Source organism: Hyla sarda, chromosome 1, assembly GCF_029499605.1.
Source record: "Hyla sarda isolate aHylSar1 chromosome 1, aHylSar1.hap1, whole genome shotgun sequence".
Taxonomy (NCBI): Eukaryota; Metazoa; Chordata; class Amphibia; order Anura; family Hylidae; genus Hyla; species Hyla sarda.
Genome location: NC_079189.1, coordinates 494,678,158 through 494,692,056, shown reverse-complemented (window position 1 = coordinate 494,692,056; position 13,899 = coordinate 494,678,158). Strand labels below are relative to the sequence as shown.

Below are 13,899 nucleotides of genomic sequence, written 5' to 3'. Positions count from 1 at the left end.
TATCGTGCCAACCCTGACAGAGCCATATCGTGCCAACCCTGACAGAGCCATATCGTGCCAACCCTGACAGAGCCATATCGTGCCAACCCTGACAGAGCCATATCGTGCCAACCCTGACACAACCATATCGTGCCAACTGCCAACCCTGACAGAGTCGCACAGCTCAGCCTGCCCTCACAAGTCCCGCGCACACCAAATACTCGGAGCAGCAGAGGACAGAGATAACCAACCTGCCTCTTACCGCGCATGCGGTAACGCAACAGGAAATATTAAGGGAGTCCCTCATAGATGGCAAGTAAGTTTATACGTACACAAGGCTCGGTAGTATATTCGGATTCTACAGGGTTGTGTGGTGTGCAGTGTTGGCATTACAGCAGGCATTGTGCAGTGATGTAGGAAGAACTGGGGGGTGTATGAGGACCCTATAACACTGTCAGCACTGCTACCTCATTCACATGACAGTAAGTAGGCCTTCACTGCCCCCACCATATGTCCCAACTATTCCACATGATGATTATAAATATTATCCTGTTAGCTATTACTATTATTTCATGAGTCTCAGTTTTCAGTCCTATTTGTAGCTGTAAAAAGATGTGACCCCTTTTTCTAACAATATTTCCTCGTTTTTATAGCCATTCTTTACTGTTTTGTGGTGGGTTTTGTTATTCCAAACATTATTTCTCCCTAATAGCCCCACACATTGAATGTTGTTCATTATTTTAACCTCTGTTAGGAATGACTTTACAATGTGAGATGTTTTTCTATAGACTTTAACCCCTTAAGGACTCAGCCCATTTTCAGCTTAAAGGGAACCAATGAGCATATTTAAGCATATATAAGGCTGGGTCGACCACGTTTTTGCCTGCGGTCGGGAAACCACATACGGCCGAAAACGAAGCCGACCGGAGGCTGCGGTTCACTCCGGTCGGCTCATAGACATACATTAAATACGGTTCCCGAATACGGCTAAGTGCGGGCGCCGCGATTAAGCCCCGCCCCCCTCCTCCCAACCGTATACGGGAGCCGTATTTAACAAAACGTGGTGTGAACCCAGCCTAACACTCCACAATGCCATCCTTACCGTCCCCAGGGGACGTGTGTGCCCCCAGGGATGGTGAAAAAAGAAAAATATAAAGTCCCCCCTGGCCGCTCGGCAAGTAGTCCTCTGGGCGGGGACTTTCACTTACCAGCTCCGTTCCCTGCGGCCATGGACCTGCCCCCTCCCCTTGATTGACGTCTCGCATCACCGCTCTGCTCCGTATACTAAGGGAGCAGAGCGGTGACGCGATCTGTCATTCAAGCCATCGGGGCGGGGCCACGGCCGGAGTGACTGGAGCTAGTAAGTGTAAATCCCCACCCAGGGGACAACTTGCCAGGGGGAATTTTATAACTTAATATCTTCACCATTCCTGGGGACACAAACATCCCCCTGGGATAGTGAGGGTAATGATTTTAGAAAATATAATGCGTTTTCAAACTTTATATATGCTACGGTAAAATCTACTGATTGTTTCCCTTTAAGGTCTCGTAATGACATTACTTATTTTAGAACATAATCTGCGGCAACACAAAAAAAACTTATTTGTGGGGTGAAATAAAAACTAAGCCATTTTGTAACTTTTTAGGGCTTCCGTTTCTACGCAGTGCACTTTTGGTAAAAATGACACCTAATCTTTATTCTGTAGGTCCATACGGTCACAAGGATACCTAATTTAGGGTGGGTTCCCACTGTACGGCTGCCGTATCCGATTGGGGGGAGCGAAAACTGGGCGCTCCCATATGCCAGCCGGACACAGCCCAAATCTAATGCATTTCAATGAGCCGACCGGAGTCATATAGTGACTCCGGTTGGCACATTTTTGCCCCATATCCGGTTTTCTGACCGGACCTAAAACTGCAACATACCACGGTTTTAGGTCCGCTCAGAAAACCGGATACGGGGCAAAAATGTGCCAACCGGAGTCACCGTTTGACTCCGGTCGGCTCATTGAAATGCATTAGATACCGTCCGGCTCTGGCTTTGATACGGGAGCGCCTTTATGTAGGTTTTATTTTATTTTACTACTTTAAAAAATTATAACTACATGCATCAAAATTAGTATGTTTAAAATGCCATCTTCTGACCCCTATAACTTTTTTTTTTACACATACAGGGCTATATGTTGTTTTGATGGTACTTTTTGATCACTTTTTAATAATTTTTTTATGCTACATGAAGTGACCAAAAATGCACAATGTATTTTTTTTACGTGTACGCCATCGATTGTTTGGTTTAACTAACCTTATATTTTAATAGTTTGGACATTTACGCATGTGGTGATACCACATATGTTTATTTTTATATTACATTATTTTATATTTAAAAAAAATGGGGGAGGGGGTTATTCAAACTTGTATTAGGGGAGGGGCTATACCATGCAATCTTTTGTTTGCAAACACTGTTCAGTGCTTTGCCATAGCAGAGCATTGATCAGTGTCATTGGTGCTCTGCTGCTCCAGTGCGTACCTGCATGCCCTTTGCCTACTCATAGTTGAATGCTGCATCTAAAGTGAAAGTAAATGAATGCCGGTTAGCTCAGGGGGCTGTTCGGCATCCCGAACTGCTTTAGGACAGCAGGAGGGTCCCCTTACCTGCCTCCTGGTGTCCGATCGCCGAATGACTGCTCAGTGCCTGAAATCCAGGCTTGAGCAGTCAAGCGGCAGAATCATTGATCTATGTTATCCTATGGAATAACAAAGATCAATGTAAAAGATCAGTGTGTGCAGTGTTTTAGCTCCCTATGGGGGCTATAACATTGCAAACAAAAAGTGAAAAAAAAAAGTTTATAAAGATCATTTAACCCCTTCCCTAATAAAAGTTTGAATCACCCCCCTTTTCCCATTTAAAAAAAAAAACAGTGTAAATAAAAATAAACATATGTGATATCACGCGTGAAGAAATGTCCGAATTATAAAAATATATCATTAATTAAACCGCACGGTCAATGGCATACGCGCAAAAAAATTCCAAAGTCAAAAAAACTAATTGCAAAAACTGAAAAACCCTCAGTCCCCAAAGGGTTAAGGATCGGGACTTAAGGGCATACCTGTAAGTCCTGCATCCTTAACAGGTCAATAAAACATTATATTTTCCAAAGATACTGACAATTTTTATACTCAATTTTCTTGTTGTATTTTTGTCAAAATAATGAGACTAAGGGCTCATTCAGACAAGCGGATTTTGTTTCAAACTTACAGCGGGAAACCCGCTGCGAGTTTGAATTGCAATTCACTAGTGTGATTGCACCCTAATTTAACAATGTGTGAACATAGCCTCGATACTGCCACTTTCATGCAAGTCAGGGGTACCTGGTGTCCTGCTATCTGCAGCCTACCCTAACAGCTACCATTATGCTCTCATGGCTGAGCTTGTTCTGTACTGTCACAGGAGCAGCTACATATCATCACCCCCCAAAAATTAAGTATTTCACACAGAAAAGGATTGCAGTAACACATATATACACATGTTTATTCCCTTTGTATGTATTGGAACTAAACTAAAAAAGGGAGGGAAAAAAGAAAATTGGACATAATGTCACACCAAACTCCAAAAATGGGCTGGACAAAATTATTGGCACCCTTAACTTAATATTTGGTTGCACACCCTTTGGAAAAAAATAGCTGAAATCAGTAATTTCCTATAACCATCAATAAGCTTCTTACACCTCTCAGCCGGAATGTTGGACCACTCTTCCTTTGCAAACTGCTCTAGGTCTCTATTTTTGGAAGGGCGCCTTTTACCAACAGCCATTTTAAGATCTTTCCACCGGTGTTCAATGGGATTTAGATCTGGACTCATTGCTGGCCACTTCAGAACTCTCCAGCGCTTTGTTGCCATCCATTTCTGGGTGCTTTTTGACATAAGTTTGGGGTCATTGTCCTGCTGGAAGACCCAAGATCTCGGACGCAAACCCAGCTTTCTGACACTGGGCTGTACAGTGCGACCCAAAATCCGTTGGTAATCCTCAGATTTCATGATGCCTTGCACACATTCAAGGCACCCAGTGCCAGAGGCAGCAAAACAACCCCAAAACATTATTGAACAACCACTAAATTTCACTGTAGGTACTGTGTTCTTTTCTTTCTAGGCCTCATTCCGTTTTTGGTAAACAGTAGAATGATGTGCTTTACCAAAAAGTTCTATCTTGGTCTCATCTGTCCGCAAGACGTTTTTCCAGAAGGATTTTTGCTTACTGAAGTTCATTTTGGCAAAATGTAGTCTTGCTTTTTATGTCTCTGTGTCAGCAGTGGGGTCCTCCTGGGTCTCCTGCCATAGCGTTTCATTTCATTTAAATGTTGATGGATAGTTCGGGCTGACACTGATGCTCCCTGAGCCTGCAGAACAGTTTGAATATCTTTGGAACTTGTTTTGGGCTGCTTATCCACCATCCAGACTATCCTGCATTGACACCTTTCATCAATTTTTCTCTTCCGTCCACGCCAAGGGAGATTAGCTACAGTGCCATGGGTTGCAAACTTCTTGATAATGTTGCCCACTGTGGACAAAGGCAAATCTAGATCTCTGGAGATGGACTTGTAACCTTAAGATTCTTGATATTTTTCCCCAATTTTGGTTCTCAAGTCCTGTTCAATTTTGAAAGGGTGCCAATTATTTTGTCCAGCCCATTTTTGGAGTTTGGTGTGACATTATGTCCAATTTGCTTTTTTTTACTCCCTTTTTTGGTTTAGTTCCAATACACACAAAGGGAATAAACATGTGTATAGCAAAACATGTGTTACTGCAATCCTTTTCTTTGAGTAATACTTAATTTTCTTTCAAAATTTCAGGGGTGCCAACATTTACGGCCATGACTGTGTGTATATATATATATATATATATATATATATATATACAGTACAGACCAAAAGTTTGGACACACCTTCTCATTCAAAGAGTTTTCTTTATTTTCATGACTATGAAAATTGTAGATTCACACTGAAGGCATCAAAACTATGAATTAACACATGTGGAATTATAGACATAACAAAAAAGTGTGAAACAACTGAAAATATGTCATATTTTAGGTGGAAAGTGTCCCCAAGTGCAGTCACAAAAACCATTAAGAGCTACAAAGAAACTGGCTCACATGTGGACCGCCCCAGGAAGGGAAGACCAAGAGTCACCTCTGCTGCGGAGGATAAGTTCATCCGAGTCACCAGCCTCAGAAATCACATGTTATCAGCAGCTTAGATTAGAGACCAGGTCAATGCCATACAGAGTTCTAGCAGCAGACACATCTCTAGAACAACTGTTAAGAGGAGACTGTGTGAATCAGGCCTTCATGGTAGAATATCTGCTAGGAAACCACTGCTAACGACTGGCAACAAGCAGTAGAGACTTGTTTGGGCTAAAGAACAGAAGGAATGGACATTAGACCAGTGGAAATCTGTGCTTTGCTCTGATGAGTCCAAATATGAGATCTTTGGTTCCAACCACCACGACGCAGAAAAGGTGAACGGATGGACTCTACGTGCCTGGTTCCCACCGTGAAGCATAGAGGAGGAGGTGTGATGGTGTGGGGGTGCTTTGCTGGTGATACTGTTGGGGATTTATTCAAAATTGAAGGCATACTGAACCAGCATGGCTACCACAGCATCTTGCAGCGGTAAGCTATTCCATCCGGTTTGCGTTTAGTTGGACTATCATTTATTTGTCAACAGGACACTGACACACTGGCTGTGTAAGGGCTATTTGACCAAGAAGGAGAGTGATGGGGTGCTGCTCCAGATGACCTGGCCTCCACAGTCATCGGACCTGAACCCAATGAAGGCAAAAGGGGCAACAAGTGCTAAGCATCTCTGGGAACTCCTTCAAGACTGTTGGAAGACCATTTCAGGTGACTACCTCTAGAAGCTCATCAAGAGAATGCCAAGAGTGTGCAAAGCAGTAATCAAAGCAAAAGGTGGCTACTTTGAAGAACCTATAATATTACATATTTTCAGTTGTTTCACATTTTTTGTTATGTCTATAATTCCACATGTGTTAATTCATAGTTTTGATGCTTTCAGTGTGAATCTACAATTTTCATAGTCATGAAAATAAAGAAAACTCTTTGAATGAGAAGGTGTGTCCAAACTTTTGGTCTGTACTGTATATATATATATATATATATATATATATATATATGTATATATATATATATATATATATATATATATAGATATACAGTTGTAGTTTTTTAAGGAATCGTTCAGCAGGAAAAATTTAAGAAATAAATAAATATTGTGTGGTTGTAGGTTACAAGAAGTAAAAAAGCACTACTCACTGCACCAGTCCACCTGCATAATGCCCAAGGCCCTGGTGATCTCCACTACCAAGTCAAAGAAAAAAAGCCCACTCAGTCAATATCTGGTCTTACCAGTGACCAGCCTCACCAGTGACTGGCTGAACGGGCATTTCCTTCCATTTCCTATGTGTTAGGGTAGGGTAGCATATACGCTGCTTATTTGATGCTGCTTATCTCAGTGCTAGCAAAATTAATGAGTGTTTATTATTACTCCCATAGACTTTGCTAGAACAGAAATACGCAAACATCAAATGCGCATGCATCAAATGCGCAGCATATACACTACCTGTGACCCCACTCTTAACGCCTTAAGGACCAGGCCATTTTACACCTTAAGGACCAGAGCGTTTTTTGCACATCTGACCACTGTCACTTTAAACATAAATAACTCTGGAATGCTTTTAGTTATCATTCTGATTCCGAGAATGTTTTTTTGTGACATATTCTACTTTAACATGGTGGTAATTTTTTGTGGTAACTTGCATCCTTTCTTGGTGAAAAAATCCCAAAATTTGATGAAAAAATTGAACATTTTGCATTTTTCTAACTTTGAAGCTCTCTGCTTGTAAGGAAATGGATATTCCAAATACATTTTTTTTATTCACATTTCCAATATGTCTACTTTATGTTTGCATCATAAAATTGACAAGTTTTTACTTTTGGAAGACACCAGAGGGCTTCAAAGTTCAGCAGCAATTTTCCAATTTTTCACAAAATTTTCAAACTCACAATTTTTCAGGGACCAGTTCAGGTTTGAAGTGGATTTGAAGGGTCTTCATATTAGAAATACCCCATAAAAGACCCCATTATAAAAACTGCACCCCCCAAAGTATTCAAAATGACATTCAGTCAGCGTTTTAACCCTTTAGGTGTTTCACAGGAATAGCAGCAAAGTGAAGGAGAAAATTCACAATCTTCATTTTTTACACTTGCATGTTCTTGTAGACCCAATTTTTTTATTTTTACAAGTGGTAAAAGGAGAAAATTTATACTTGTATTTCTAGCCCAATTTCTCTCGAGTAAGCACATACCTCATATGTCTATGTAAAGTGTTCGGCGGGCGCAGTAGAGGGCTCAGAAGCGAAGGAGCGACAAGGGGATTTTGGAGAGTAAGTTTTTCTGAAATGGTTTTTGGGGGGCATGTTGCATTTAGGAAGCCCCTATGGTGCCAGAACAGCAAAAAAAAAAAAAAAAAAACACATGGCATACCATTTTGGAAACTAGACCCCTTGAGGAACGTAACAAGGAATTAAGTGAGCCTTAATACCCCACAGGTGTTTCACGACTTTTGCATATGTAAAAAAAAATTTTTTTTTCACTAAAATGTGTTTCCACCCAAATTTCACATTTTTGCAAGGGTTAATAGCAGAAAATACCCCCCAGAATTTGTAACCCCATCTCTTCTGAGCATGGAGGTACCCCATAAGTTGACCTGAAGTGCACTACGGGCGAACTACAATGCTCAGAAGAGAAGGAGTCATGTTTGGCTTTTTGAGAGCAAATTTTGGTCGGGGGGGCATGTGGCATTTAAGAAGCCCCTATGGTACAGTTAGCATTTACCCCCCACTGGTGTCTGTCAGATCTTTGGAACAGTGGGCTGTACAAATTTTTTTATTTGCACAGTCCTTTGTTCCAAAGATCTGTCAGACACCAGTGGGGTGTAAATTCTCACTGCACCCCTCATTACATTCCGTGAGGGGTTTAGTTTCCGAAATGGGGTCACATGTGGGTTTTTTTTTTTTTTGCGTTTGTCAAAACCGATGTAACAATCAGCCACCCCTGTGCAAATCACCTCAAATGTACATGGTGCACTCTCCCTTCTGGGCCTTGTTGTGCGCCCCCAGAGCACTTTACGCCCACATATGGGGTATCTCCGTAGTCAGGAGAAATTGCATTACAAATTTTGGGGGGCTTTTTTCCCTTTTCTCTCTTGACAAAATGAACAGTATAGGGCAACACCAGCGTGTTAGTGTAAAAAAACTTCACCTTTTCATAAGGGGTGAAAGGAGAAAAAGCCCCACAAAATGTGTTAGGCAATTTCTCCTGAGTACGGCGATACCCCATATGTGGCCCTAAACTGTTGCCTTGAAATACGACAGGGCTCCAAAGTGAGAGCGCCATGCGCATTTGAGGCCTGAATTAGGGATTTGCATAGGGGTGGACATATGGGTATTCTACACCAGTGATTCCCAAACAGGGTGCCTCCAGCTGTTGCAAAACTCCCAGCATGCTTGGACAGTCAACGGCTGTCCGGCAATACTGGAAGTTGTTGTTTTGCAACAGCTGGAGGCTCCATTTTGGAAACAGTGGCGTACCAGACATTTTTCATTTTTATTGGGGAGGGGAGGGGGGCTGTGTAGGGGTATGTGTATATGTAGTGTTTTTTACTTTTTATTTTATTTTGTGTTAGTCTAGTTTAGTGTAGTGTTTTTAGGGTACAGTCACACGAGCGGGGGATTACAGCAAGTTTCCCGCTGCGAATTTGAGCTGCCGCGCAAAATTTGCTGCATCGCAAACTTGCAGCCTGATACTCACTGTAAGCCCCCTGCCCATGTGAATGTACCCAGTACATTCACAGAGGGGGGGGAACCTACAGCTGTTGCAAAACAACAACTCCCAGCATGCACGGTCTATCAGTGCATGCTGGTAGTTATAGTTTTGCAACAGCTGGAGGCACACGGGTTGGGAAACACTGAGTTAGGAAATAGACAATGTTTCCCAACCAGTGTGCCTCCAGTTTTTGCAAAACCACAACTCCCAGCATTTTCAGGCATGCTGGAAGTAGTAGTTTGGCAACATCTTTAGAGCCAGATGTTGCCGAACTACAACTCCCAGCATGCTTGGAGTTGTAGTTTTGCAACATCTGGAGGACTACAGTTTGCAGACCACTAATACAGTGGTTCCCAATCAGTGCCCTTCCAGATGTTGCAAAACTACAACTCCCAGTATGCCAAAACTGTCCCGGCATGCTGGGACTTGTAGTTCTGCAACATCTGAAGGGCTTGATGTTACAGAACTACAACTCCCAGCGTGCCTGGACAGTAAGGGCATGCTGAGGATGTGTAGTTTTGCAACATCTGAAGGGGAACATTGGTCTCCAAACTGTGGACCTCCAGATGTTGCAAAACTGCAACTCCCAGCATGCCCAGATGCCAAGGGCTGTCTGGGCATGCTGGGAGTTGTAGTGTAAAGGGACCAGATGGAGCAGTCCAGATCGCTTTACGGCGGTCTGGACTGCTGCAAAGGTCCCGAAACGCCACCGAAGATCCACTCACCTGTCGCCACCGCCGCCATCTCCGCCACCGGGATCCGGGTCTTCAGGGACGAGGTAAGTACCGGGGCCGGGCCCCAGCACTCCCCGGTCCCCTGCCGCGTCCTCCGGTCTTCCTCCCGTTCTCTCCGGACTTCCAGGGGCCGGGCAGGGCGGGAGGAAGTAACCGCCCCCCCCCCCCCCCCCCCTGCGATTGATCGGTTAGCTAACCGAGGAATCGCAGGGGATAGGAGGAGGTGGCAGGCTTGCCATTTCACTCTTATACTTCAGCATGGTCCTGACTGTCTGTGACAACCGGGATCATGCAAAATTACCGGGCGGTCGGGTCCCAGAGACCCGATCAGCCCGGTAATGCCGCAGATCGCAGGGGCGATTTCCCTCGCGATTTGCGATGATCGCTGAAATGGGGGGCAGACATGGCCCCCCTCAGCGTTTGCCCTGGATGCCTGCTGAAGCATTTCAGCAGGCATCCGCTTCCGATCTCTGCCCGTCACGCGGCAGGGACCGGAAAACGCCAGGACGTGTGAGTACGCGCCTGGTCCTTAAGACCCAGGGCGCAGGGACGTACTCATACGTGCCTGGTCCTTAAGGGGTTAAAGAGGTTATCCAGGATTAGAAAAACAAAACTGATTTCTTTCAAAAACAGTGCCACCACTCCCCAGGTTATGTGTTGTATTGCAGCTCAGTGTCATTGAAGTAAATGGAGCAAAGTTGTAAAACACACAACCTAAGAACAGGGGAGGGACTGTTTTCGGAAGAAATATGTTTTTATATTACAGGATAACCACTTTAAAACAGAAGGGGTTGTCGATTGGGGCAAAATGTAAAAAAAAGGAGGGAGGGACAGATTGGGTTAAAAACTAGCAGTAAAAAAGCTGTTCTTATCTCACCAATGCCTTGCCTCAACTGTTCCGATGGTGTACAGGTCCCCTCTGATGTCTGATTCCTGGCCCTGTCTTAAAGGAGTACTACGGGGAACTAAAACCATAGCCCATCTTTTCCCTTTCACCAACCTATTTATTTGTCTAAATATAATTCATTAGAGAACAGTTTCCCTCTTTCACCTGTCAGTTACATGCAGGAAGTGAGGGAAAGACATCATTCCTGTTACGCCGAGCGCTCCGGGTCCCCGCTCCTCCCCGGAGCGCTCGCTACACTCTCGCTATTGCAGCGCTCCGGTCAGATCCACTGACCCGGTGCGCTGCGATCCTGCCTCCAGCCGGGATGCGATTCGCGATGCGGGTGGCGCCCGCTCGCGATGCGCACCCCGGCTCCCGTACCTGACTCGCTCTCCGTCGGTCCTGTCCCGGCGCGCGCGGCCCCGCTCCCTAGGGCGCGCGCGCGCCGGGTCTCTGCGATTTAAAGGGCCACTGCGCCGCTGATTGGCGCAGTGGTTCTAATTAGTGTGTTCACCTGTGCACTCCCTATGTATACCTCACTTCCCCTGCACTCCCTCGCCGGATCTTGTTGCCATTGTGCCAGTGAAAGCGTTCCCTTGTGTGTTCTTAGCCTGTGTTCCAGACCTCCTGCCGTTGCCCCTGACTACGATCCTTGCTGCCTGCCCCGACCTTCTGCTACGTCCGACCTTGCTTCTGTCTTCTCCCTTGTACCGCGCCTATCTTCAGCAGTCAGAGAGGTTGAGCCGTTGCTAGTGGATACGACCTGGTCACTACCGCCGCAGCAAGACCATCCCGCTTTGCGGCGGGCTCTGGTGAACACCAGTAGTGACTTAGAACCGGTCCACTAGCACGGTCCACGCCAATCCCTCTCTGGCACAGAGGATCCACCTCCTGCCAGCCGGCATCGTGACAGTAGATCCGGCCATGGATCCCGCTGAAGTTCCTCTGCCAGTTGTCGCCGACCTCACCACGGTGGTCGCCCAGCAGTCACAACAGATAGCGCAACAAGGCCACCAGCTGTCTCAACTGACCGTGATGCTACAGCAGCTACTACCTCAGCTTCAGCAATCATCTCCTCCGCCAGCTCCTGCACCTCCTCCGCAGCGAGTGGCCGCTTCAGGCCTACGACTATCCTTGCCGGATAAATTTGATGGGGACTCTAAATTTTGCCGTGGCTTTCTTTCTCAATGTTCCCTGCACTTGGAGATGATGTCGGACCAGTTTCCTTCTGAAAGGTCTAAGGTGGCTTTCGTAGTCAGCCTTCTGTCTGGAAAAGCTCTGTCATGGGCCACACCGCTCTGGGACCGCAATGACCCCGTCACTGCCTCTGTACACTCCTTCTTCTCGGAAATTCGAAGTGTCTTTGAGGAACCTGCCCGAGCCTCTTCTGCTGAGACTGCCCTGTTGAACCTGGTCCAGGGTAATTCTTCCGTTGGCGAGTACGCTGTACAATTCCGTACTCTTGCTTCAGAACTATCCTGGAATAATGAGGCATCCAGCAACATTAAAGATGTTCTGGCCGCACGAGAAATCCCTGCTAACCTACATGAACTCATTCATCTAGCCACTCGCATTGACATGCGTTTTTCCGAAAGGCGTCAGGAGCTCCGCCAGGATATGGACTTTGTTCGCACGAGGCGTTTTTTCTCCCCGGCTCCTCTCTCCTCTGGTCCCCTGCAATCCGTTCCTGTGCCTCCCGCCGTGGAGGCTATGCAAGTTGACCGGTCTCGCCTGACACCTCAAGAGAGGACACGACGCCGCATGGAGAATCTCTGCCTGTACTGTGCCGGTACCGAACACTTCCTGAAGGATTGTCCTATCCGTCCTCCCCGCCTGGAAAGACGTACGCTGACTCTGCACAAAGGTGAGACAGTCCTTGATGTCAACTCTGCTTCTCCACGTCTTACTGTGCCTGTGCGGATATCTGCCTCTACCTTCTCCTTCTCTACTATGGCCTTCTTGGATTCCGGATCTGCAGGAAATTTTATCTTGGCCTCTCTCATCAACAGGTTCAACATCCCGGTGACCAGTCTCGCCAGACCCCTCTACATCAATTGTGTTAACAATGAAAGATTGGACTGTACCATACGTTTCCGCACGGAGTCCCTCCTAATGTGCATCGGACCTCATCACGAAAAAATTGAGTTTTTGGTCCTCCCCAATTGCACTTCTGAAATTCTCCTTGGACTACCCTGGCTTCAACACCATTCCCCAACCCTGGATTGGTCCACAGGGGAGATCAAGAGTTGGGGTACCTCTTGTTTCAAGGACTGCCTTAAACCGGTTCCCAGTACTCCCTGCCGTGACCCTGTGGTTCCCCCTGTAACCGGTCTCCCTAAGGCCTATATGGACTTTGCTGATGTATTTTGCAAAAAACAAGCTGAGACTCTACCTCCTCACAGGCCTTATGACTGTCCTATTGACCTCCTCCCGGGCACTACTCCACCCCGGGGCAGAATTTATCCTCTGTCCGCCCCAGAGACTCTTGCTATGTCAGAGTACATCCAGGAAAATTTAAAAAAGGGCTTTATCCGCAAATCCTCCTCTCCTGCCGGAGCTGGATTTTTCTTTGTGTCCAAAAAAGATGGCTCCCTACGTCCTTGCATTGACTACCGCGGTCTTAATAAAATCACGGTAAAGAACCGCTATCCTCTACCTCTTATCTCTGAACTCTTTGATCGCCTCCAAGGTGCCCACATCTTTACCAAACTGGACTTAAGAGGTGCTTATAATCTCATCCGCATCAGGGAGGGGGATGAATGGAAAACGGCATTTAACACTAGAGATGGACACTTTGAGTATCTGGTCATGCCCTTTGGCCTGTGCAACGCCCCTGCCGTCTTCCAAGACTTTGTTAATGAAATTTTTCGTGATCTCTTATATTCCTGTGTTGTTGTGTATCTGGACGATATTCTGATTTTTTCTGTTAACCTAGAAGAACACCGCCAACATGTCCGCATGGTTCTTCAGAGACTTTGTGACAATCAATTTTATGCCAAAATGGAGAAATGTCTGTTTGAATGTCAATCTCTTCCTTTCCTAGGATACTTGGTCTCTGGCCGGGGACTACAAATGGATCCAGACAAACTCTCTGCCGTCTTAGATTGGCCACGCCCCTCCGGACTCCGTGCTATCCAACGTTTTTTGGGGTTCGCCAATTATTACAGACAATTTATTCCTCATTTTTCCACCATTGTGGCTCCTATCGTGGCTTTAACCAAAAAGAATGCCAATCCTAAGTCATGGCCTCCTCAAGCGGAAGACGCCTTTAAACGGCTCAAGGCTGCCTTTTCTTCTGCTCCCGTGCTCTCCAGACCTGACCCTTCTAAACCCTTCCTATTGGAGGTTGATGCCTCCTCAGTAGGAGCTGGAGCGGTTCTTCTACAAAAAAATTCTTCCGGGC

The 13,899-nt window shown here is 45.8% G+C and overlaps 1 protein-coding gene across 4 annotated transcripts in view; it reads left to right on the top strand.

The window, feature by feature from the left end:
* The first annotated feature begins 37 nt into the window (after positions 1-37).
* The window catches only part of ARL14EPL (ADP ribosylation factor like GTPase 14 effector protein like), a 65,118-nt gene continuing 51,256 nt past the window's right edge, over positions 38-13,899 (top strand). Inside the window, exon 1 of one of the 4 annotated variants that reach the window (XM_056537421.1) lies at positions 38-295. Coding sequence is in view for 2 of the 4 variants with exons in the window: in XM_056537412.1 (XP_056393387.1) it covers positions 456-461 (6 nt within the window). In the remaining 2 variants the exon portion in view is untranslated. Of the gene's footprint in view, positions 296-329; positions 462-13,899 lie in introns of those variants that run through there. The other 3 variants (XM_056537413.1, XM_056537415.1, XM_056537412.1) reach the window with 3 other exon arrangements.